The 23,480-nt window shown below is 35.9% G+C and overlaps 1 protein-coding gene across 1 annotated transcript in view; it reads right to left on the bottom strand.

Annotated features, from left to right (window-relative positions):
• KMO (kynurenine 3-monooxygenase (kynurenine 3-hydroxylase)) overlaps positions 1 to 11,708 on the bottom strand; it is a 48,961-nt gene extending 37,253 nt beyond the window's left edge. Inside the window, exon 1 of the mRNA XM_011955688.1 lies at positions 11,236 to 11,708. Coding sequence (XP_011811078.1) covers positions 11,236 to 11,289 — 54 coding nt within the window. The 5' untranslated portion in view covers positions 11,290 to 11,708. The remainder of the gene's footprint in view (positions 1 to 11,235) is intronic.
• Between the last annotated feature and the right edge of the window lie 11,772 nt (positions 11,709 to 23,480).

Genomic DNA, 23,480 nt, shown 5'->3' with positions numbered 1-23,480 from the left:
ATTTATATGTACATGTATATATGAGATAAATATGTAAATAATATATGATAAAATGATATATAAAAATGCAAAGTAGTGATAAATAAGAGTTGGCATAATGCTTCTAATGGGTCGGGGAGAAGTACAGAGTTGATGAAGTCATTAGCAATCTACCACTTCTTGTGTTGAGTAGTAGATTCATGACTGCTTATTATTATTATTGTTAATAAACAGACAAAGAAGTAAAAGTGTTTTCTCCAAGACCCGTCATAATAGTGCGTAATGAAATAAAGCTTATATGACTATCATCCCAATTCTGTGTAACTGAAGTTCAAATAAATTTAAAGAAAAAATACATTGGTAGATGTTATGTCAGTTCAGCCGGAAGAGGTAGTAATGTGTGTGGCTAACAATATAACTTTCAGACTGTAATTTTCTTTCCCTTCTCACTTTCTGTAAAAAGTGCTTAATTGGGAATAACTATCAGTGCCACCTTGAGTTGTTATGCTGGCAGAAAGGACTAAGACATAAATATATAAGTGGAAAGGAAATGTGGTATGTAAAGCATGCTAAGCCCACCACAAACTCTTGGTTAAGGCACAGCTGCGTTCCTGAACATAAATAGTCAAGGAGGATGGAACATGAGAGAAGAAATTGGACAGAGTTAGACAGCTGGGAGAAATAAACAGATTTTTTGATTCTGGTTCTGAGGGTAAAACCTTAATAGAGACAGGACAGCTTCCAGTAAGGACACGAACAATTATGAAAATTTTCTGTGTTTGTTTTGAAACACTAAACGTTCACAAGAGTGAGATGTTTGCTCACAAAATAATTTTGCAAATTAATATTTTATGAATAACCAGTCTGGTCTGTTTGTGCGTACAAGACTCTGAGGACATTCCTTGGTCACACAATTACGGATTTACCCAATTTGTCATTCTCTCGCTTCTCCACTTTCTTCTTCTGTTTCTTCATACTTCCTTATTTACAGGTCGTGTGCTTTTGACCCCATCTCAGTTCATTATAGGGATGCCTAACCTACCACTTAAAAATACTATTTGAATATTTCCTTTCTGTAAATGGTAGGGTATGCTTCTCCTGTCTTCCGTTGCTTAGGTTTTCTGTCAGTTCCCATGTGACCCCTGTAGCAGCAATTGTTCAAGTAGCCGGTGATCATGAGAAAACAGTAAACCATTTAAATTGATAAATGTTGACCCTTGAATCTTACATTGAACTGATATGCAACAACAACAAATAAAACAAGAAGGGGAAACAGGATTATAAAAATTCCATACATTTTATGTCTTTTCATATAATGTGTTTGAAATTAATCTGATAGTGCAATATTACACATGTGTCAACTACTTTTGACTTGATGAAGCATATAACACCTTCCCTAATCCTTAAGAATCATGAATGTTTCTGAGTTTTCTGTCTATCCAACTTTTAAAAAACTTGTTAATAGTTTTTGAAATCCATATTTGGTCATGAAACTATAGTTTGCTGTCTCAAGAATTTGATCTTTGGTTATATCAATGCAATGAGAAGAATCAGACTGTTAACTCTACTTATAATGCAATAAGCACATCAAAGTGTCTTCATACTTTGTTAGTAACTATTACATCTTCCAGAAGTGCATATGTTATGCCAAATATTATTTTATTATTTTATCCTTACCCTGAGTTCTCTAATCTGTGTCATCTGGAATTGATCTCTAAAGCCCAGCAGTGGTCTTGATTTTCCCTCTTATGAGAAGGTGAATGACTCACAGTCCATGAGTGCTCTTAAGAAAATTTATGACTTACTCTAGTCTTGGTCTTTGTCCTGAACTCCATCTGTGACTACTGAACCTGTCTATAGGCATCTCCCTCTCAACATAGCTAAAATTTGACTTATTCCCATTCCTCAACCCTCTCTTTCTCCTTCTTCTGTATTCTGTATTCCATAAACTTTCTTCCTCCTTATATATTTCATATCTTAGAGAATAGCAATTGCACTCACTAATTCACCCAACCAGGATAGCTTGGTGAATATTTAACATCCCTTTCTACCTACTAGTATACATGAAATTAGGCAATATGTCCTACTGACTGTTCCTCTTCAGTCTCTCTCACAACAGATCTGCCACCCACAGCTCTGTCCTTACATGGGTCCCTCATTAGCTTTTACCAGGCTACTGCAACAGTTTTGTAATAACCCTCTTTCGCCAGTCTCTATGCATTCAGTCTGCACTCTGCACTAGAACTAGTCATCTTTTTTTTTTTTTTTCCTTTTTAGATAGGGTCTTGTTCTGTCACTCAGGCAAGCATACAAGGCTGGGATCATAGTTTACTGCAACCTTGAAGTCCTGGGCTCAAGTGGTCTCCTGCCTTGGTCTCCCAAATAGCTGTGATTACAGGTGTGCTTCTATGCCTGGCTAATTTTTTAAATTTTTGTAGAGACAGGATCTTGCTATGTTGCCAAGGTTGGTCTCAAAACCCTGGGCTCATGTGATCCTTCTGCCTCAGCCTCCCAAAGTGCTGGTATTATAGACATGAGCCATCATGCCCAATCACTAATTATCTTCTTCTTCTGTTTTTTTTTTGAGACAAAGTCTCGCTCTGTCACCCAGGCTGGAGTGCAGTGGCGTGATCTCTGCTCACTGCAAGCTCTGCCTCCTGGGTTCACGCCATTCTCCTGCCTCAGCCTCCCGAGTAGCTGGGACTATAGGCACCCGCCACCATGCCCAGCTAATTTTTTGTGTTTTTAGTAGAGACGGGGTTTCACCGTGTTAGCCAGGATGGTCTCGATCTCCTGACCTCATAATCTGCCCACCTCGGCCTCCCAAAGTGCTGGGATTACAGGCGTGAGCCACCGCACCCGGCCTCACTAATTATCTTCTAAATCAGACATTGAATGATGTATTTTTGTCTTACTGTTGTTTATTAGCTCCTCATCTTTTCAGGATAAAATTCCAAATTTTCAACATGACATAATAGATTCTTACATGTGATCCCTACCTCTTTCTCCAGTTCATGATGCACTATTCTCATGCACCATCTGTAATAGGCATACTACATTTACTATATGTTTTCTGAATATGCCATGCACTTTTATTCTTCCATGCCTTTGAATACTATCCTTCAGTGTAGTTTTTCCTGATACCGCTACTGCTCCAAAAGACTTGTCTGCCTTTTCTTCTGTAATTATATACATATATATATATGTATACATGTGTTTTAATGTCTCAAGTGCCTTGAATTATTTATTTATAGTCTTGTCTGACTTCACCAGGCAGTAAATTCTCAGAGAGGAATAATATTTGTATGGCTTGTGTTTTGTCTATCTTTTTATCTGTGATACAAACCACAAATTCTAATGAATTAGAAAATACAGGTAAATGTGAAGAAAAGAGTAATTTCTCACAATTTTACCACCAGTGGTAACCAATATTAACATTTTCTATGTATGTAAAATACATGACATTTCTTTTCAAAATGGTAACGGGTTGTATATTTTCTTTCATAATTTCTTTCAAAAAATAAAAAGTGTACTCTAAATACGTTTCCATGTCAAAAGATGTCTGAAGAAAAAGTATTTAATACTTGCCTTACATTTTATTGTATGCTTATATTTGGATATTCAAGTTATTTTAATTCTTTAGCATTATAAATGATTGTATGATGCATACACGTTTCTTTTGATAAAATCTCACTAATGAAATGGCCCACCAAAGGGCAATTTTGAATAAAAGAGATTGAAACACTGGCAAATCCTGAGCTCCAACACCCTCTTTCTCTCTGCCCTGTCGGCTCCTGGGCCTTGTTACTAGTGGGGGAATGGAGTAAGGATAACAGGGGAATGAGAAAACCAAGAGGTAAAGAAGAGAGTCTGAAGTGAGCTGGGGAGAGAATACTGATGGTCTAGAGTGTAAGAGGAGCCTGCTCAATCTTCTTTTGTCTTGCTTTTGGAGTAACTGCAGAGCACATGAAAAAGATTCAGATTGAGTGGGGCAAGATTATTTCAGAAGGTTTTGTTGTGAGTTTTGAGTACACTCCAGATTTGGTGTTTTTGAGAGCCCACATTAGTTTCTATTTCCTTTTAATTTCTCATTGGCTGAAGGACAATTGTTTCTCTGAATGCAATGTCATGCTTAGGTCAACTTCAAGGGTGAGGTAGCTATTGCTGCTTTCTGCAAACCCCTGCCCCCCACCTTTTTTTTTTTTGTTTTGTTTGTTTGTTTGTTTGTTTGAGACAGAGTCTTGCTCTGTCACCCAGGCTGGAGTGCAGTGGCATGATCTGGGCTCACTGCACCCTCCACCTCCCAGGTTCACGTGATTCTCCTGTCTCAGCCTCCTGAGTAGCTGAGAATACAGGCACATGCCGCCATACCTGGCTTATTTTTTGTGTATTTTGGTAAAAACAAGGTTTCACCGTGTTGCCCAGGCTGGTCTTGAACTCCTGAGCTCAGGTGATCTACCCGCCTAGGCCTCCCAAAGTGCTAGGATTACAGGCATGAGCCACCATGCCTGGCCAAATCCTCCATATTTTTAAGACTACAGATGTGTATATTTTCAAGTTCTTTTCCAGGAAAAAAATAGCAGCTTAGATTACCATCAACAGTGCGTGAGGGTGCTGTTTTTTGTTTTTTCTTTGAGTGAACAGATAGAGGACTAGATAAATGCCTGAGTGAATATGGACAGAAGGGAAATAATCTGAGAGTATTTGGGAGGAGGACGGGCCAAGTGAGAAGGAATGAAAGACACACTCTTTGCAGGTACTTAACAAAGTTTGGAGCTATCTAAAGTTGATGGTTCCATTCCAGATACTTCTCACCAGATAGCAAATGAAGGAATCTCTGAGGGAGGAATTCCCTGAGGGGAGAGTGGGATTTATAACGCACAGCCACAAAGAAATCCATTCCACCTCTGTTTTAAGAAGGTGCTAGATATGGGGCACTAATGAGAGTTTTTCATATTTAAGAAGGCTCAGAGCCTATGAAATAGAAAACTGAAACCCAGGGCTAACATGGTGAGGCCCACCAAACTTAGCCTGCCTTGCTTGCTTTTTACTGCTTACTTCTAGTTGATCTCAAAGCCCATATAGCTAAAAGTCATGTAGCCAAACAATATACATCTAATCTGTCACTAGCTTCCTTATAGACAACATCTCTGGCATGTATGTCACTATGGTAATGGTTGCTTAAAGGTTTTTTCAGTTTTTTGTTTTTTGTTTTCAGGAACTAGGCTGGCAGCTCTTATCCAGTTTAAACTACTTGAGAGAGGCCACCAACCCTCTTTCTACCTCCCCCATTGACTCCTGGACCTTATTACCATGGAGTAAGGCTGATAGGAGAATGAGAAAGCAGATAGAAGAAGGAAAGAAGAGAGTTGCAGGCCCTTCAACTGGGCCTGCACAAATGCCCAAGAAGTGACTTTCTGACACCAGAAGGCCAAAAACTTCACCTTCAGAGCATGCTAATGCCACCATTTTCTGAACACGTGTCCTATGAAGAGTTGTGAACCTCGATTATGCGTGCTCAGACCACCTATGACTTCATTTTCCCCACTGTTAATCACCTTCCCTCACACCTTAAACCACCCCGCTTCTTTACCCCATAAATATCTCTAAGCCCTGTCTTCGGAGAGGTGGATTTGAAAGCTGTTCTTCCATCTCCTTGCTGGGCTCTCCTGTGAATAAAATCTTCTCTTTACTGCAAAACTTGTTGATATGGTTTGGCTGTGTCCCCACCCAAATCTCATCTTGAATTGTAGCTCCCATAATCCCCATGTGTTGTGGGAGGGACCCAGCGGGAGGTAATTGAATCCTAGGATCGGGTCTTTCCCATGCTGTTCTCGTGACAGTGAATGAGTCTCATGAAATCTGATAATTTTGTAAAAGGGAGCTCCCCTGCACGCCCTCTCTTGCCTGCCACCATGTAAGACGTGCCTTTTGCCTTTTGCCATGATTGTGAGGCCTCCCCAGTCACATGGAATTGTGAGTCCATTAAACCTCTTTTTTTTTTTAATAAATTTCTCAGTCTCAGGTAGGTCTTCATCAGCAGCATGAAAACGGACTAATACACTTGTTATCTCAGTAACTGACTTACTGCATGCTGGCAGAACAAACCTGGTTTGGTATCAAAACAAAAGTAGAGTGAATAGAGCTTAGTTTATTTTCATATTGATAAAATAATGACAATAAAGGTTAACAGTAATTAGGTCTTTTTCATGGTGTAGCTCATTAATATTTGCAAAAAATAAAAGTATGCACTTGAATCAAATTCTGTGTAGACCTCAACCCAGGATTATAAGCCATTTGATGGTTCATCTGTGCTAAGGATGTTTACTTCGGGGAAAGTGAAAATTCTGGGTGACATTTGATTTCTGCTTTTAGAAAGGAGTAGGTTGAGAACAAAGCTAGAGATCTGTGAGCGAGAAAGTGTGAAAAAGAAGCAGTAGAATCTTAGCATTAAAAGACTAGCAGTCTAGTTTTAGCCCAAGAGGAAGAAACTAAGACCCATAGGGTAAGATTTCCTGAGCTTCCAGCTGGTTGCAAACTCTGCTATTCCAAGTCTCCTCACTGAATAACACTGTTTCCATCCCGTGAAGCTGAGTGAAAAGTAAGGGGTGAGGTGGAAAAATCCTGAGAACAGAACAGAAACACCATTTGGGGACAGTTTAGCATCAAGACCATTTTGAGCCTATAAATCCACAACAAGATTTAACATCTATAGCTGTGAGACATAAACTCTCATAGAGTCAAGGTCAAAGTACCTCAAAGGCAATTTCGTCAGCAGAGTCCACTGACTTGACTTGAATTCCAGGGGGCAGGGCACAATTATCAACAATAAGTCGAAACGTACAAATCTCATCACCCTCTAAATACTACTAAATGGACAACTTTGCTGGGTCAAACATAGGGAGAGTAGATCACAAAACCCTCTACAGTGGGGTTTCTTTTATGCAGAAAGGAACAGAAGAAATATTTGAATGATATCCTAAAATACATCTCCAAAATATATGCTAGAATAGTCGACATACATTGCAACAGCAGGAGGCAGCTGAGACTGGAATGCTTAATAGTACTCTTAGCCAAGGCTCTTGGCTTCAGTCAGAAAATGAGGTCTTGAGTAGCTTTAGCTGTCACTGAAATGGTGCTTTTTTGCTCTGATCACTTTCATCATACCTGTAAACACTGAAAATAGCTATCAAAAGCAGTATTTTCTGACTCTCAAGGACTGAATTCAGACATGGATTAAGGTCACCTGTTTAGGTTACATGGCCTTTGTTTACTTCTCTGGCTTGTCTACTTCTCTCCCACTTCATAAAGAAAAGAAAACATATCACTCTAACATGAAGTAAGGCAGTTTGTATGGCAGTTTTTTTGTAATGTAGGTTTTTCCTGAACTGATGTGCTAGAATTGAAAAGCTACACCTGTAGAACTCCTTCCAGCCTGCAAAATTGAGATTACTTTCCAAATCCTGTTTTAAGCTACTCTCTGAAAGGACTACATTCCTTATGGCATAGTTGTGTTAAAAAAACCATTAAAAAATTTCCTATAACTTCTAAAAGAGTGATTCTCCACTTTGTTCTGAAATCGAACTCATGCACAGAAAATATTTTAGTGTGGTTCACATTATAAAGCACTGGGAAACCTTTGTAAAGGTAGCAGGAGCCAAAGATAAAATAATCTTTAGATCTACAAAGTAAAAAGCTTCTATGGGGAATAAACTATGCATAACAAAATTTTGACAGAAGGCAGCATTTGATAATGGCAAACAAAGCCCTGTAGGCATTTAAAGAAAGGAGAAGTCTTCACAGGTTGATCCTCCTGCAGTTACCTTCTGGAACTAGCAGGAGGTAATCCCATTGGCTGGAGAAGGGATAGGGGAGTTGTAATTCACACAAGGAGGAAAATATCGGTCAATACAGTGGTTTTTCTAAATATTTAGGTCAATGATCTTGAAATGCTATTTTAATGTATTTTCCCACTCTTTTTTCAATATTTAAACTTTACCTGGTTTATGATTATAGCTTAGTTTCTTTTACCTTTTGTTTCTCAGTAGGAGTTTATTTACCGATTTGTTGATCTCTTTGACTGAACGTGTCTTCAAAGAAAGGAAATCAACTGGATTAACCCAAGATCAGATGATCACTACATCAGAGCAAGAACAACTTCTCAGGGTGACTTTTCACTAGGCAAGGTTACTAGACATGGTAAGCTACCACTGATAAGAATTGAGGGAAGTTCACTACATTTTTTGGATGTCTAAGTAAAGATTCTCAACTTTTACTTTTTTTTCTAGGGGCCAGGGGAGAGCCTTTAATGTGTTAGACAGTATAAGGTACTGGGATATGGTTTATGGAAAGGAGGAGATGGGAAAGGAGGGTGGGAAAAAAAAAAAAACAGAAGAAGATGGGCAAAAATGTAATCTTGTCCTCTATGCAAAGACATTAACCTTCTTGAATTGCTCTATTTAGTCAATACTTTTAAAAATAATTTTCTCAATATTCAAACATGCATCTGTTATTATTTTTTCACCTTTGTATCATTAAGTTTTCTCATTCCTCTCATTTATTCGTCCACCCAATACATAATGTTAGGCATAATTCCAGCCTCTGGAATACATTGGTCAATAAGAGTTTATATCCTAGTTGGAGTAGATATTTAAGAAACAGGTAAAAAAATAAAAATAAAAATAAAAATAAATTAAAAATTAAAAAAAAAACCCGAAGTGTGTAATTTCTGATACTGGTAGATAAGATTAAAAAATAAAAAGGGAAAGGGGTGAAGCCAGAAAGGAAGATAGGCTCAGTTCAGACAGGACTTTTGGTAAAGAGTTTGGGTTTTTTTTATTTGTAATGGGAGATCATTGGAAGATTTTAAGCAGGGCGTGATAATGATCAGACTCATGTTTTAAAAGGGTGTTTCTGGCTGTGGTGTGTAGTACAGACTATAAGGGAACAGGAGTTAAAGCTGGGAGACTAATTTGGAGGTTGTTGCAAGAATATGGATGGGAGGTGATAATGGCTTGGGCCAGGATGGTTGTAGTGGCTAGAATTTAAATGTATTTTGGATATAGAGCCTCAAGGCTTACTGATGGAGTGAAAGAAGAATAAGCATTTGCATAAAATGAAAAAAGGAATCAAACATGATGCCTAAGCATGGACCTGAGCAATGGGATGGATAGAATTCTTTTGCAGAGGAATTTTAGTTGTTTCCTAATACACAAGTAGTAATTTTTGTATCCTATTTTCCAGCATATGTATGACGTGGTTACATGATAATGATCTCATGTTATTCAGGGAGAAATCCATGGATAACACCCACATTTTATGCCCCCCAAAACCATATATCCAATCACATATTTGTTATCTCTCCCTTGGATTTCTAAGAGACAATTTTTAAAATGAGATATCACTGCTGCCACCTTAGTCTAAGTCTTGAACTAAAGTAACAGCCTCCTAACTGGTCTGTCTTGTCTTAAAATTTTCCTAGTCATTCTCCACATAATGGTCCAAGGGACCTTCTAAAATCACAACTTAATTTCCTGCCTAAAATCCTCCAATAGCTTCCGATAGTAATTTGAACAAAATCTGATCTTGCCTGGACCTCTAAGATCTTACAAGATCTGGCTCTGTCAGCTTCTCTGGCCTCATCAGCTACTCTTCTCTGGCCTCATTCGGTTCCTGCCTTTCTTTCTGCTCCTTGAACTTGGGCAGCTCATTATTGCCCGAGGGTTTCTCTTCGGGCTGTTCCCTCTGCCTGAAATGTTCTTTCTCAAGATCTTCACTTGGTTAGTCCTATCTGATCATTCAGGTCTCCGGTCCCTGCTGAATATGTCCCTTCAGCAGAGCAGCTGTCCCTTACCACATTCTAAACAGGTACTCCCAAAGCGACTCTCTACAGCATTAGTCTGTTTTCATTTCTTTCATAGTGCTTCACTTTAACTGAAATTATCTTGTTTGTTTTCTTCTTCCTTGTCTTTTTCTTCTCTGGAATTCTCACCCTTGCATCCCTACTACCTAAAACAATGTTGGCACTTAGTAAGTAATAAGATTTTGTTGAACACATTAATTCTTATTTAGAATAATTCTTATTCTAAAACAACGTTGGCACTTAGTAAGTAATAAGATTTTGTTGAACACATTAATTCTTATTTTGTGCAACATTTTGATAGGAGAGAATTGGACACAAGCCTAGTATGAAGCAGTGACAACACATGTCCCAACCAGTGACCGACACATCATGTGATAGCATTTCTAAATGAAAATTTAGAATCATAAATGTTCAAAGAACTTTCTAGCACTTTGGGGAAAAGACACTAAGGAAGGCAGATCAAAAAAACAGTTAGCATATACTATATAAATACATGTGTGGCATAAAATATACCATCTATATTCAGCCTAGAACAGTGTTACACCTTCGATAAATTTTTTGTTGAGTGGATACATGAATGAATTAATTAAAAGTCTCCAAATGATTTGACCAAAGGTGATAGGGAAATGATTTAACCTTGACTAATTGGGATGTCTATATTCTGAAACTGAAATTCTGCTGAGAGGGGAAAAAGCAAAGTTAAATCGAAGCAGACCCACGTTAAACAGAACTACCTTTGGCACCATAACTATGAAAGCAGAGTGACCTCTCCTTCTGTCTTGCTAGGTGTGCGGCAAGTCCCAGCACCTTTACGTCACTTGCTCAGTGAAAGGTAAACACCACACTCCACTGCCGTAGGCGCTCCACTGGAAGAGTCAAGTAAGTCAGGCGACCACATAAATCTTATTTCCAATTACTCATATAACTAGTGAACATTCAACATGATACTTTGACGTTAGCTTCATATTTCTTGACTCTTTTATTCTCATTAGACAGCATTAACTGAGTTATTAAACAAAGTGGGACAAATGTTTTTATTAAAATGAATATTAAGACTAATTCCTGTTCCTAAAAAATAGTCAATTTGGGGATAAAATCAAATTCAATTTGCATTATTTTTGCTTTTTAACAAATCCTTAACCAAAATGATGAGGGAAAACAGAAACCTTTATACTTAATGGCTATAAAATACCTTTCCTGAAAAAGAACAGACTAAAACCCATACTATATTAAATCTATGAAAAGAAAAAAATAAAAAAAGCTATATTTAAATATCAGATAAGTTTTCACAAGAAAATCAACAATTTGTAGAAGTGACGAATAATAATAATTACGAGTAATATAATAGTTAACATAATACCACCACCAACAATAATCCATGTGAAAATTCTTACCAAGCCACCGCCAATGACAGCTACTTTTTTCCTTTGAATGACAGATGAGTCCATAACTGCTGAAGTATTTTTCACAATTACTGTTGCTTCTGTCACTGAGGGACACTGATTTGTGTCTCTCCTACACACTGATTTCTCTCCGTTTTTATACCACCCAAAGCCCAGTGCATTTATGAGCCAGCGGCAATGTTTAGTCAGGGCTAATTTCCCTTGACAGTATTAACCCATTAGTTGGCCAAAGTACAATTAGCTCAGCTCTAAGAAAAAATAAATTCATTACAATAACCAAATTTTTAAAAAATCCATCCAATTGGAGACACTCTATTTTTTCTATCCTCTGTGTAAGACACGGAAATTTTTAAGCAGTCTTATGGCTTTTCTTCTTCTTTTTCTACAGCATATATTCTTAGTTTCATTTTCATTCATGATTAACCATGCATGGAACCTTTCTCATCTGAAGTCCAAAAACATCTCATACCTCCCTTAGAGAGTAAGATGACATGGTTTTATAATTCATCTGTGGATCATTTTTGTGATTAAGACCAATCAAGAATTTCATCTAAAGGGTCCTCATGGATTGTTTTTAATAGGCTCTACCAGGGAAAAGTTTTTGCAAGGTTTTCATATTCTCCTGATCAACATTTTGAATTGTGTAACTGACCATACTTCCCTTTTTTTTTTTTTCTAGCCCAGATGCTAGAAAATTTAGAATGTAATTTTAGAATCGAAAATTTAGAATCTGATTACCACTAGGGGAGATGACTGACACAATGCTTCTGTAAACTCTTTCCTGACTTCATATTATCTATTCACTGTTTTGTCTTTTTCACTCCATTTTAAATGTCATACTTTTGTGCATGACTTGCGAATTGCCATTGTTTTCTGGAACATGATGCAGTGTAAAGTAAAATAAGAACATAAATGAAGTTGTTTCTTCACTTCCTGTTAATCACATAAAGAATTCAGAACGTTTTTTTCCCCTTGTTAGAACTAGAGCTAAATGGTATTCAATAGTGACCCCTTGTGGATAAGCATGATTAGGTATTTTTTTATTTTGAATAGGTAATACATTAACATGGTATGAAATTAAAAAGACACGAAAGAGTACACAGTGAACAGTAATCCTGCTAACCTTGACCGTTGGCCACCTATTCCTCCTGCCCAAAGACAAGAACTGTTTTGGTGTGTGGGTTACCATAATCTTCTACAGGTTGATCATGTCTTTCTTGTTTCCTATCTTCTCCCTCTCTCTCTCTCTCCTTTTTTCTCTCTCTTTCTCTCCCTCTCTCCCTCATTCCCTTCCTTCCTTTCCTTTTAAACGTTCATTTTAAAACTTTTTCCACACCATATGTCTCAGTGTACAACGTATAGCTTCAGAATTCTTCAATATCAATATGTAGAGAACTGTATCATTGTCAAAAAATATTTTTAAAATGATGAACTATCACACAAATGAACAGTATAATAAGTTACTGTAAAGCAAGCAACCATGTAACTACCATTTAGGTGCAGAGAGAGAACATTGCCAGAATCCCAGAAGTCTCCGTGCCCCTTGTTAATCACCCCTCCTTCATAGAGGTAACTGCCATACCAACTTCCTTTGCTTTTATATATAATTGTACTATCATAGATGCATCTCTAAAACAGTTTAGTGTTGACTTTTTGAACTTTCCTATAAATGAACTTATACTGTTAATGTTTTTACAACTTGCTTCCTTTTCTCAATATTATATTTCTTAAGATCCATTTGTGTTGTTGTATGTTTTTCCAGTTCATTCATTTTTATTGTCATATATTATTTATTCATTCTACTGTTGATGGACATTTGGGGTGTTTTCAAATTTTTAATATCATAAATAATGGTGTTGCCATAAACACTCTTGTGTATACAATGTGATGTGCATATGTATGAGTATCTCTAGGTTTCATATGCTGTTTATGCTTTTTTGTTTGTTTTTTGTTTTTTGTGTTTTTTTTTTTGAGACACAGTCTCACTCTGTCACCCAGGCTGGAGTGCAATGGTGCAATCTCAGCTCACTGCAACCTCTGCCTCCCAGGTTCAAGTGATTCTCCTGCCTCAGCCTCCCGAGTAGCTGGGATTACAGGTGCCACACCTTGCTAATTTTTGTATTTTTTTAGTAAAGATGGGGTTTCACCATGTTGACTAGGCGGGTCTTGAACTCCTGGCCTCAAGTGGTCCACCCGCCTCCCTCCCAAAGTGCTGGGATTACAGATGTGAGCGACTGCGCCCAGCCATGTTTATGCATATTTTTAACCTTTCTGAATAAACGAAAGTTACATTCCAAATAGTGCTTTAGCTTTTACTTGATGCAATGTGTAAAATTTGTCTTCTGCTCTATCCTCACCAATGTATGTATTGCCGAGAATTTTTAATTTTTGCCGGCCTGGTAGATGTGCTCTATATTTCATTATTCTTTTAATTTGCAGTCCTTTGATTATTAGTGAAGTTGAGCAAATAAAAAAGAACTTATTTTTCTTCCTCTGTATAGATAGTGTTAATTTTGCGGGGGGGCAGTGGGAAGTTTTTTTTCTTTTTTGAGTTCCATTGCATGTGAACTTTAGTATTTATATATGTCGCAAATAACATTTCATTCACTCTGTGGCTTGCCTTTTTGCTTTCCTAGTGGTGTCTTTTGATGAAAGAATATTCTTCATTTAAAACGTTCTTTCCCCTTGTGGTTAGAGTTTTTCATGTCATGTTTTATCACTTTTTTTTATAACCTTGAGGTCATGAGGATATTCTTCCATGTTGTCTTCTAAAATACTTATAATTTGCCTTTCATTTTTTAGGTCTATGATCAACATGGAGTTAGCTTTTTTGTTTTTAGAATGCTGTGATATAGATGTTAAAATTTTATTTGTTTTCCAAATGAATACCCAATATTCCCAGTACCACTAAATGAAAAGACTTTCCTTTTCGCTCATTGCCTTCGGTGTAGGTCCAGTGTTCATATATGTGTGGGTCTTGTTCCAGGTTTCTATTCTATTTCATTCCATATAGTTTATACTGCCTATACTAATGCCAGTTCCAACGCCAAATTACAATAGCTTTAATACAATACTTAATGTCTTAATCAATTCACCCACCTTGCCCTTCATTAATAATTTATTGACTATTCTCGGTGCTTTGTATTTCCATCTGTTTTAGAATCAACCTGTTAATTCCATTTTTTAAAAAACCCTAAAATGAAAACATTGTTGGGATTTTTGACTGGGATTGCTTTGAAGTTATACATCTATCTGAAAAGAATAACTATTTTGACTACTGTGTCTTTCCATTCAGAATAGGATATGCCCTCCCCACCGTCTATTTGTCATCTCCGAGGCTTACAGAGTTATATTCTTTCCCTGTAGAGGTTTGGTCCCTATTATTATGTTTAGGTAATTGATTTTTAAAATTTTATTGCAAATAATATCTTTTATTTCATTTTCTACTATTAATAGTATTTAGAAACACATTATTTTCCATTTTGTGAGCTTGTATCCAGCAACATTGCAAAAGTTATTAATTCTATTAATTTTATCTGTAGATTTTTTTTATTTATTTTTAACCTAATCACAATGATTGTTCTTCCTTCCCTCCCTGCCTCCCTCCCTTCCTTCCTTCCTTTTTTGTCTTTCTTTCCTATTGACTGAATGGTGGATTTTTCTTTTCACCACAATCACGGTAGTTTCTCTCTCTCTCTCTCTCTCTCTCTCTTCCCCCCCAACTCCTCTCCCACTGACTGATTGAATAATTCCCTTCTGTGCTGGCTAGTGCCTTCAGTACAGGGTGGAATAGAGGTTTATTTCTTAAGTTCCAAATGCATGGGACATCCTAGTTTTCTTATTGTTATTGGTTTTTAGCAAAATTCCAGTGAGGCCAGCTAATAAGTGCTGTAGATTTTCAAACATGTGAAACTGGTTAAGACTAACTGTATGGCCATAAAGTGGTAAATTTGTGTAAATGCTTTGTGTGTACTTGAAATATATATATATATATATTTTCTGAAATTAGTGTATATATTTTCCCACATATATTCATTAGGTCAAGTTTATTAATCATGTGCTCAAAACTTTTGTACTCTCACTAACTTTTGGTATGCTTGTTTTGTCAGTTGCTGAAAATAGTATGTTAAATAATCTCATGCTGTGATTGGTATTTGTCTATTTCTTCAGCATTCCTATCTATATTGAACAATCCACATTTAAAGCTGGTATCCATTACTGGTAAACTAAAGCTTTTATTATTATGAAGCAAATAATTATTTTTGCCTCAGAGTTTATTTGATATTACTATTAGCTTTTATATTTGGTTAGCATTTGCATATTATATCATTTCCAATCTTTTGGTTTCAACTTTCCTTTATTCTTATGTGGCCTTTGTAAACATCATTCTGTTGAACATTTTAAAATCCAGTCTTGTCTTTAATCTTTATCTTTTAACTTGAGTCTTTGGCTTTCTGTCATTTCACTAAGATGTATCTAGATAAAAATTTATTTTTATAGATCCTAGTAGGAAATCACTGGGCTGCTTAAGTAGAGATTGGTTTCTTTCCTTGTCTCTTATCCTTTTGTCTGTATTTTCATCGCTTGTCTTTTTGTACTTCACTATGGATAGTTATTTTAATGTATTATTCAATTTCCCAGTTCTTTTTTCTGCTGTCTAGGCAGCTGATAAACTCATCCATTATGTTCTTAACTTTGATTATTGTAAATTTTTAGTTCTGGAATTTTTGTTTTTTTTTTTTCCATATATACTACAATATTTTTAGTTTCCAGCACCCTTGTCAAAATCTTCAAGCTTATGTTTATTACTTAACATAATAAACATGAATGTCTTATGGTCTGTGTCTGATAATTTCTACTGTGGCTTTGTTTTGATGGTTATTTATCTTTTGTAGATACTTATGTTACCTAATTTCCCTGTGAGCATTTTAAACTTTGAGTGCTCAAAATGGCAGTTGGAAAAAAAACAACTTGCAAGTAGTTTGAGGCTTCAGGCATCAGTGTATTGCTTTAGAGAAGATTTATTTTTGCTTCTGCCTTGTGCTTCTGGTGATTCAGCATTCACTCCGTGTGCAGTATCAGTGAGGTCTGTCTTAGGAATAGCTCTTCCTTTGGTATCTACATAGCCCATATAGGACAAAACTAGAGATCGTCAGGCTACTTGCTCTCTTTAAGCCTAGAAGTTCAAAACCCTTTTCCACAGCACACGACACATTCGTTTTAAATGTTATTCATCTGAAAGATGAACTCTCATGGAAGTACTAATATTAGCAGTTTGGGCACAGATACGATAGCCTGAAGTTTACATACAATTCTCTGCTTAATAGCTAGAAACATACCCTTTTTCTTTGACTCAAAGAAGGGCACGTATGAATACTATATTATCTGAGTAAAAAAGTATTGCACCTGCTTTACTTATTTTTAAAATAATTTTCAAATTTTGATACTTTAACTCCTGTGTGTAACAAATTGTGACCATCTCACAAATCATCTGGCTAAAACAGTGTTTTATGACATTAAAACTGACTATAAGGATGCTGATAACTATTGTTCCATGATGTCTCTACGTCACTTATCAGGTGAGTCAAATAACTCTCCATTTATGGGCCAAAACATTTTATGTCAAGTCAATAGTTGAGATAAAAAAGACTAATAATGAATCATGACATCTATGCAGCATGTAAACAATATGCTAATAAACTGATAAATAATGATTATTATTACTTTGATAGTAAGTCCCAGTTTTCTCGGTTCATTCTTAGAATGGATAATTTTGTTATTACCTCTCAGAAATGTCCTCAATTTCTGTTACAGGGAGAGTCAGTAATAAATGACTGTTACTCTAAAAAAGTGCCAATTTTCATATCTCAGCTGCTTTTATTTTTTTTTTGACAATCCAAACTAAAGGAAACTTAAATTGATAGATATATTTTATTTTTTAACTTTATTTTATCTTATTTTAACTTTTAGGTTCAGGGATACATCTGCAGGTTTGTTACATAGGTAAACTTGTGTCACAGGGGTTTGTTGTACAGATTATTTCATCACTTAGGTACTAAACCTAGTACCCAATGGCTATTTTTTTCTGAGCCTCTCCCTCCTCCCATCCTCCACGTTCAAGTAGGCCCCAGTGTCTGTTGTTCCCCTCTTTGTATCCGTGTGTTCTCATAATTTAGGTCCCACTTATAAGTGAGAACAGGCAGTATTTGATTTTCTGTTCCTGCGTTAGTTTGCTAAGGGTAATGGTCTCCAGCTCCATCCATGTCCCTGCAAAGGACACGACCTCATGCTTTCTTATGGACGCACAGTATTCCATGGTGTATATGCACCATATTTTCTTTATCCAGTCTGCCACTGATGTGTTGATTCCATGTCTGTGGAGAGTTACATTTTATAATAACATCTGAATAATTTGGATTTGATGATCTTTGAGTTGAAAGAGGAAGGAAGAGGTAATCGACTTTTGTATCAGCTTAGGCAGGAGAAAACAGATCTGACTAGAATAATCCAGTTGATGACTTTTAGAAATTGCAGGATAACATGAGAGTCCAGAGTGCCTGAAAGAGAAAGGGCAGCAAAAGCTTGAACAAAGCTTAATTATTATAAACTTACAATTTTGACCATGGCTACTTATCCCGCTGTTCCTCCTAAAAGTCAGGTAGAAAGCATTGCATTGGGGGAGCTTCAGGAAAGTTCAAGATCACAATCACTTCTTTCTCTGGATGATATTCTTGAGGGAGAGAAGAACTGATAGACTAGCTTCCCCCATTCTCTGAGCCTGAAGAACTTGAGCGTGTAGGATAAGTAGGGATTTATAGAGCAATTTGTGTCAATAGCAGTAAGCAATTCATCCTGGTTGGGATTCAGCTATTTGTTAATCCCTAAAACTGGCACTTTTACAATAGAATGACTCCAAGAGGAGGATACTTTACATCAGACACTGAATATTTCCACTTTATTCTACACATATTTATATATTTAACAAATCAGCATTATTGGAAATAATAAAAATTTACGAAATTAAAATTTAGCAAAGGATTAATTAAAACAATATTTACTCTGATGTTTTCATCATTCTCAGACTGTTGAAATTGACAGAATATTATCTCCCTTTGACGACATCAGCTTGCTCAACAATTGTTTATTCATTCAACCAAGCCCTTTGTACTTGCAGCTGTCTGCCTAGAATACTCTTCTATCATTGTATAGCTGGCTCTCATTGCTTAGTTCTCAGCTAAGATACGATATCCTTAGCTTGATCACCTTACCTAAAAGAAGCAACCTCTCAATCATTCTCTAAACATGTTGTTTCCTTTACTGTGTTAACTATTCTAGGAAACTACCCGGCTTATTAGTTTACTTGTTTTATTAACAAATAGATATTGGTGAAAGTAAAAAGAGAGGAAAGTGAATGGATTCAAGACATAAATTTGTGGTAAAATGACCAGGATCTGCTGGTAAATTTGGCATAGTGTAGGCATATGTTTGGGAAAAGGGGGCAGAGTTCAGGAATCATGGAAGATGCGCAGGTTTCTACCTTGACTAACTGGTGGTAGTTTACTGAGCATGAAAGACTAGGGCGGGGCGCCAACTAAGATTTATCATTTAGGGTATATTACGTTTGAGATGTGAGTATTGAGTTAGATAAATAGAGATACTAAGCACACAGTTGGAAACGTGAATCTGGAGCTAGGAGAAACCTAGGTTGGAAAAATAAGTTTGGCATCATCAGTATATCAACATAAAGATGGTACTGAACATCCTGGGAATGAAGATATCACCTATGGAAAGATAACTGATTGAGAAGATCATTAACAAAGGGAATAGCATGCATAATTCAATACTGTTTACATAAAAATTTAAACTGCGCAAAACAACTGTAGAAATTTTACAGGAATACATCTAAACAAAAGGATACAAAATAAACACATTATAATAGTTTTCTAGGGGTCTGAAAGGAGAAAGGGTATAGGAGAATAAGAAGCTAAGTGAAGCTAAGCTATGAGGACACAAAGTCATAAGAACCATATAAAGGACTTTGGGGACTCGGGGAAGGATGTGAGGGGGTGAGGGATGAAAAACTACACATTAGGTACAGTGTACACTGCTTAGGTGGTGGGTGCACCAAAATCTCAGAAATCACCACTAAAGAACTTATCTATGTAGCCCAAAACCACCTGTTCCCCCAAAACTACTGAAATAAAAAAAGAGAGTAAGAATAGAAAGAATAAAACGAGAATGGATCTTATACTCCATAAAATGTTATAAGGTCAGTGTATTTACTCAACCCTCTGTACCTGAAGTCCCACTACATTTTTTAAAAGGAATTAAAAAGGAAAGACTATTTAGGAGTGATCCCTGAGTCCCTTCCCTATTTATAAGTGAAAATCTGTCAAAGAACACTGTGAAGGAGTAGCTAGTGAAACAAAGTGGAAGTTCGGGAGAGGGAAATAAGGAGAGTTTGATATTTCAAAGAGCGAGAAAGAGGTATTTCCAAGGAGAAGGGGTGTCAATTGTGTCAATGCTGCTGAAAACATAGTAAACTAACTGTTCATTGTATTTGCACCTTGCAGGTCACTGGTGACCCTGGGAAGGACAGTATCAATGGAATGACATGTACTGAAGGCAGATTGTAATAGGATGAAGAAAGAATGAGAAGTGAAGTGAAGATGGTGATCAAATATGTCCTGGAAATGAGGAGAGAGTTGAAGTAGGATGCAAAGTCAGGGCAGCTTTTGTTTGTTTTTAACATGAGAGCGGAGACAGCAAAGTTAACAGTATTAACTTACAGTATGGGTCAATTAAGAGAAATAACCGCAGGAAGTAAGAAAAAGAGTAGGTACTGGTAGTCTTTGAGGGGGAATGGAATCCAGCACATTGAGGTATTGATCTTTTTCTGGAGAATGGAGAGAGGTTGGTTAACTTTTCTAGTTGGTAATTTTAGTGTTTTGCAAAGTTTCTGTAAGTGCACATAGTCTGAGGAATAAAAACAGTTCTGCAAGACATCCAGCCTAAACAGTCATCACCCTTGCTGCCTCTACGCCATTTATCCTTACACAGAGGCACCCCTTCCGGTTCCTGGAGATATACTTCCACATCTCTAAAGATTACTTCTTGGTTTTTGTTTCTGTGTTTTCAGTTTGTGGTTTTAGGTATTAAATCATGACTTCTCAATACTGAAGACGAAGATTAATGTTTTTTCATCACCATGTCCGAATATCTCCAAACCTTCACATTCTTTCCATCTTCCCATCCTTTCAGTACAGTTACATCAATATTTCAATTAGATCAATATTCAACATTTGATTTATTATAACTATGGCCATTCAAATTTGATAATGATTATTTTTCCTTTCCTGCAAAATACAACTGTCTTTATTTGTCAGTATAATAACTGTCATGCTTTTTCCCTTTGGTTACCTTTCTAAGACTTATCATAAATTTAACCCTCAAACTCTCTGCCAGTCAGCTAAATTCCTTCTCAATATATTCAAGGCATTAGCACTTTTATCTTTTTGAATAAATCTATTCTGGAGGCTGTGACCTGCTTCCATCTGAGATGGTTGCTCTCTATGGTAAGTGCACAGCCATATAGCCTCATCCAGGCAATATGCCACATCTGTCTCTTGTGTTGAAGACCCTATTTTCTAAGTCCATAATTTCCTCTTCCTTTGTTTACTCCTAGTTATGGTGGAGCACTTACTTGAGGTGTTTTCTTGAAAAGTGGAGATGGAAGTAAATTTTTTGAGATCTTGACCATGTGAAAACATTTTAATTCTATTCACACACTTGATTTCTCTGGGTATGGAATATAAAGTTGGAAATAATTTTCCTTCAACAATTTGAAGACATCATTCAACTGTTGTCTCGCTTCCGATATTGTCATTGCAAAGTCTAAGGATTTCTAATCCTTTGTATGGGAGTTATTTATTTTTCTCTCTGAAAGATTCCAGTCTCCCCTCTTTGCCCTTGGTATTCTAACATTTCTTGCTGACATAACTCATTCTGGCTAGTTCATATCTGCTAGTTCTACAACATTTTTTTTGAATTTTTTAAGGTTTCTTCCATTTTTCCTAATGTTTCCCCTACATTATTCACATGTTGGACATACTGAACTGTTTCTCTAATTTTATTTACTTCTTTTATTTTCCTTCTCTTTGAATATTTGCTCTACTTTCTGGGAGACTTTTATGGCTGTATTTCCAAACTTTCTATTAAGCTTCCTCTAGGAAACCGTCTGGTAACCTCCCAGGCTGGGGGGTATCCTAAATTAGAATTTGCAAAAGTATTTTGAATAATGAGAACATTTTGATTGATAAGATTTGTACCTTGCTATCAATTTTGTCAGCCAGGTGATGAGATTTAGAATACAGGCAAGAGAAAACCATTACACTGTTCCTTTGTCCCTCACAGCAGGACACCAATCACATCTCCCACCTTAAACAGAAAGCAAAGTAAAACAAGAACTAGAACAAACCAGGCAAGTGTCAACAAGAAGAACGCTGGTCGATATTATTATTAGACAAGTCCAAAGTTAAAAAAAAACCCCAAACTCTAAGCCAAGTAAAAACATTATTTCAAGTAGATAAAATAAGTCATTGTAAATTAAGATGTCTAGCCTTTGTTAATTTAAAGGCTTTATGTAATTTTATTACTAATTAACAAAAATAAAGTTAACATTTCCCAAATTTTAGTCATTTAATAGCATCTTCCTAATATACTTAATATTTTACTTCAAATAAAATGAATATTTAATTAAAAATGGAACTTTATATTACTGCTGCAGATAGAAAATCAGTTTCACTAATACATCGAAGTAAAACATACAAATAAACACTTGGATGTTCCTGGGCATCAATTTTTCTCTTCTATGTACAGGAATAATAATAAGACCTATTACATAGGGTTTTCAGTGTTCAAAGAATTAATACATGTAAAGTGCTTTGAAAAATTCTAGAACATAATATGTGTCATAGGTGATTTTTAAAAGGGATTAAAATAACCTATTTATAAAAGGCTATTAATTTGAATTTTGAAAAGTTCAACTGTATGGTAAAAATAAGAAACATGCTTGAAACAAAAATGAAACAAAAAATAAAATAAAATGAGAAATATACATCAGGCAAACAATAGCCAATACAAAATTGCTGGAGAAATATCAATATTTCAAAAAGTTTAAAATGACAAGCAACAATAACAGTAAAGAGGGGCATTACTCAATGAAGAAAGAGATGATCTATGAAGAAATGATAGACATATGTTCATTAAAGACTTGTGTGTAACAGCAAATAAAAATGTTCTTAAGAAACTGGATAAATAAAATATTTCATAATCTTGTGATGCAATATGATTAATTTTAAGAGATCATGGCTATATCTTAAAAGCATAGAGTTCAGTTATACAACAGCAAAACTTTAAAGTAAAATATTGAAACCATTGTTTGCATATTAGTGTGTGAAGCAAAAAATACACAGAACTGAAAGGATGCATCAGAATAATGATATACAAAATAATGATACCTGCTGGGAAGGTGGAGAATGAAAACAAAATGTCACTCCATTATTAGCAATGTTTTAAAGAACTTGCATTCAGTTTTCTAGTGTGTTTTGATTGTAGTTCAACTATTACAATCTCCTTTGAAGTTTTATATTTTAAATATGTGTCAAATTTATAAGTCACAAAATAGCATAATGTTTCCAAAAGGTTTGGCAAGTTTATAAGTTTAACTCATAAATTTGGCTTTGCAGGTTCTGGACTTTTGACTTCAAGACCATCTGATCACTCTCTCTTTACTGTCATCTGGTTTCAGGCAATAGAAAAGAGAAAAGATGAAACTGTGGTTCAGATGCAATTTTTATATCAATTCCTGCTTTTCTGTAATCAACTATTATATTAAAACAATATGCCTTTAATTTGAAAGTGTATAAATCAGCTATGCAAAAAACTGGCAGAACTGCAAATAATAAAAATTCTGAGGTTACCTATAATTGTGTACATCTTCCACAATACATTAAAAAAAAAGGGTTCTGAGGGTACAGGCTAAGAAAAGAAAGGAAACCGTAGAGATCTCAAAATGATAAGTTAAAAGAAATAAGTAATTATCTTATTTTTCAGTTGTGGGATTATGAATAATTACTATTTCATTCTTTACACTTTGCTGCACTTTCCAAAATTTCTACACAGAAGATACAATCTGGAAGAAATGAAAAAGGATTTCAGTGGCAAGAACGTGTAAT

This window comes from Colobus angolensis, unplaced genomic scaffold (genome assembly GCF_000951035.1).
Source record: "Colobus angolensis palliatus isolate OR3802 unplaced genomic scaffold, Cang.pa_1.0 Scaffold40, whole genome shotgun sequence".
Taxonomy (NCBI): domain Eukaryota; kingdom Metazoa; phylum Chordata; class Mammalia; order Primates; family Cercopithecidae; genus Colobus; species Colobus angolensis.
Note: the sequence above shows the minus strand (reverse complement) of the source record. Positions and strands in the feature narration are given on the sequence as shown.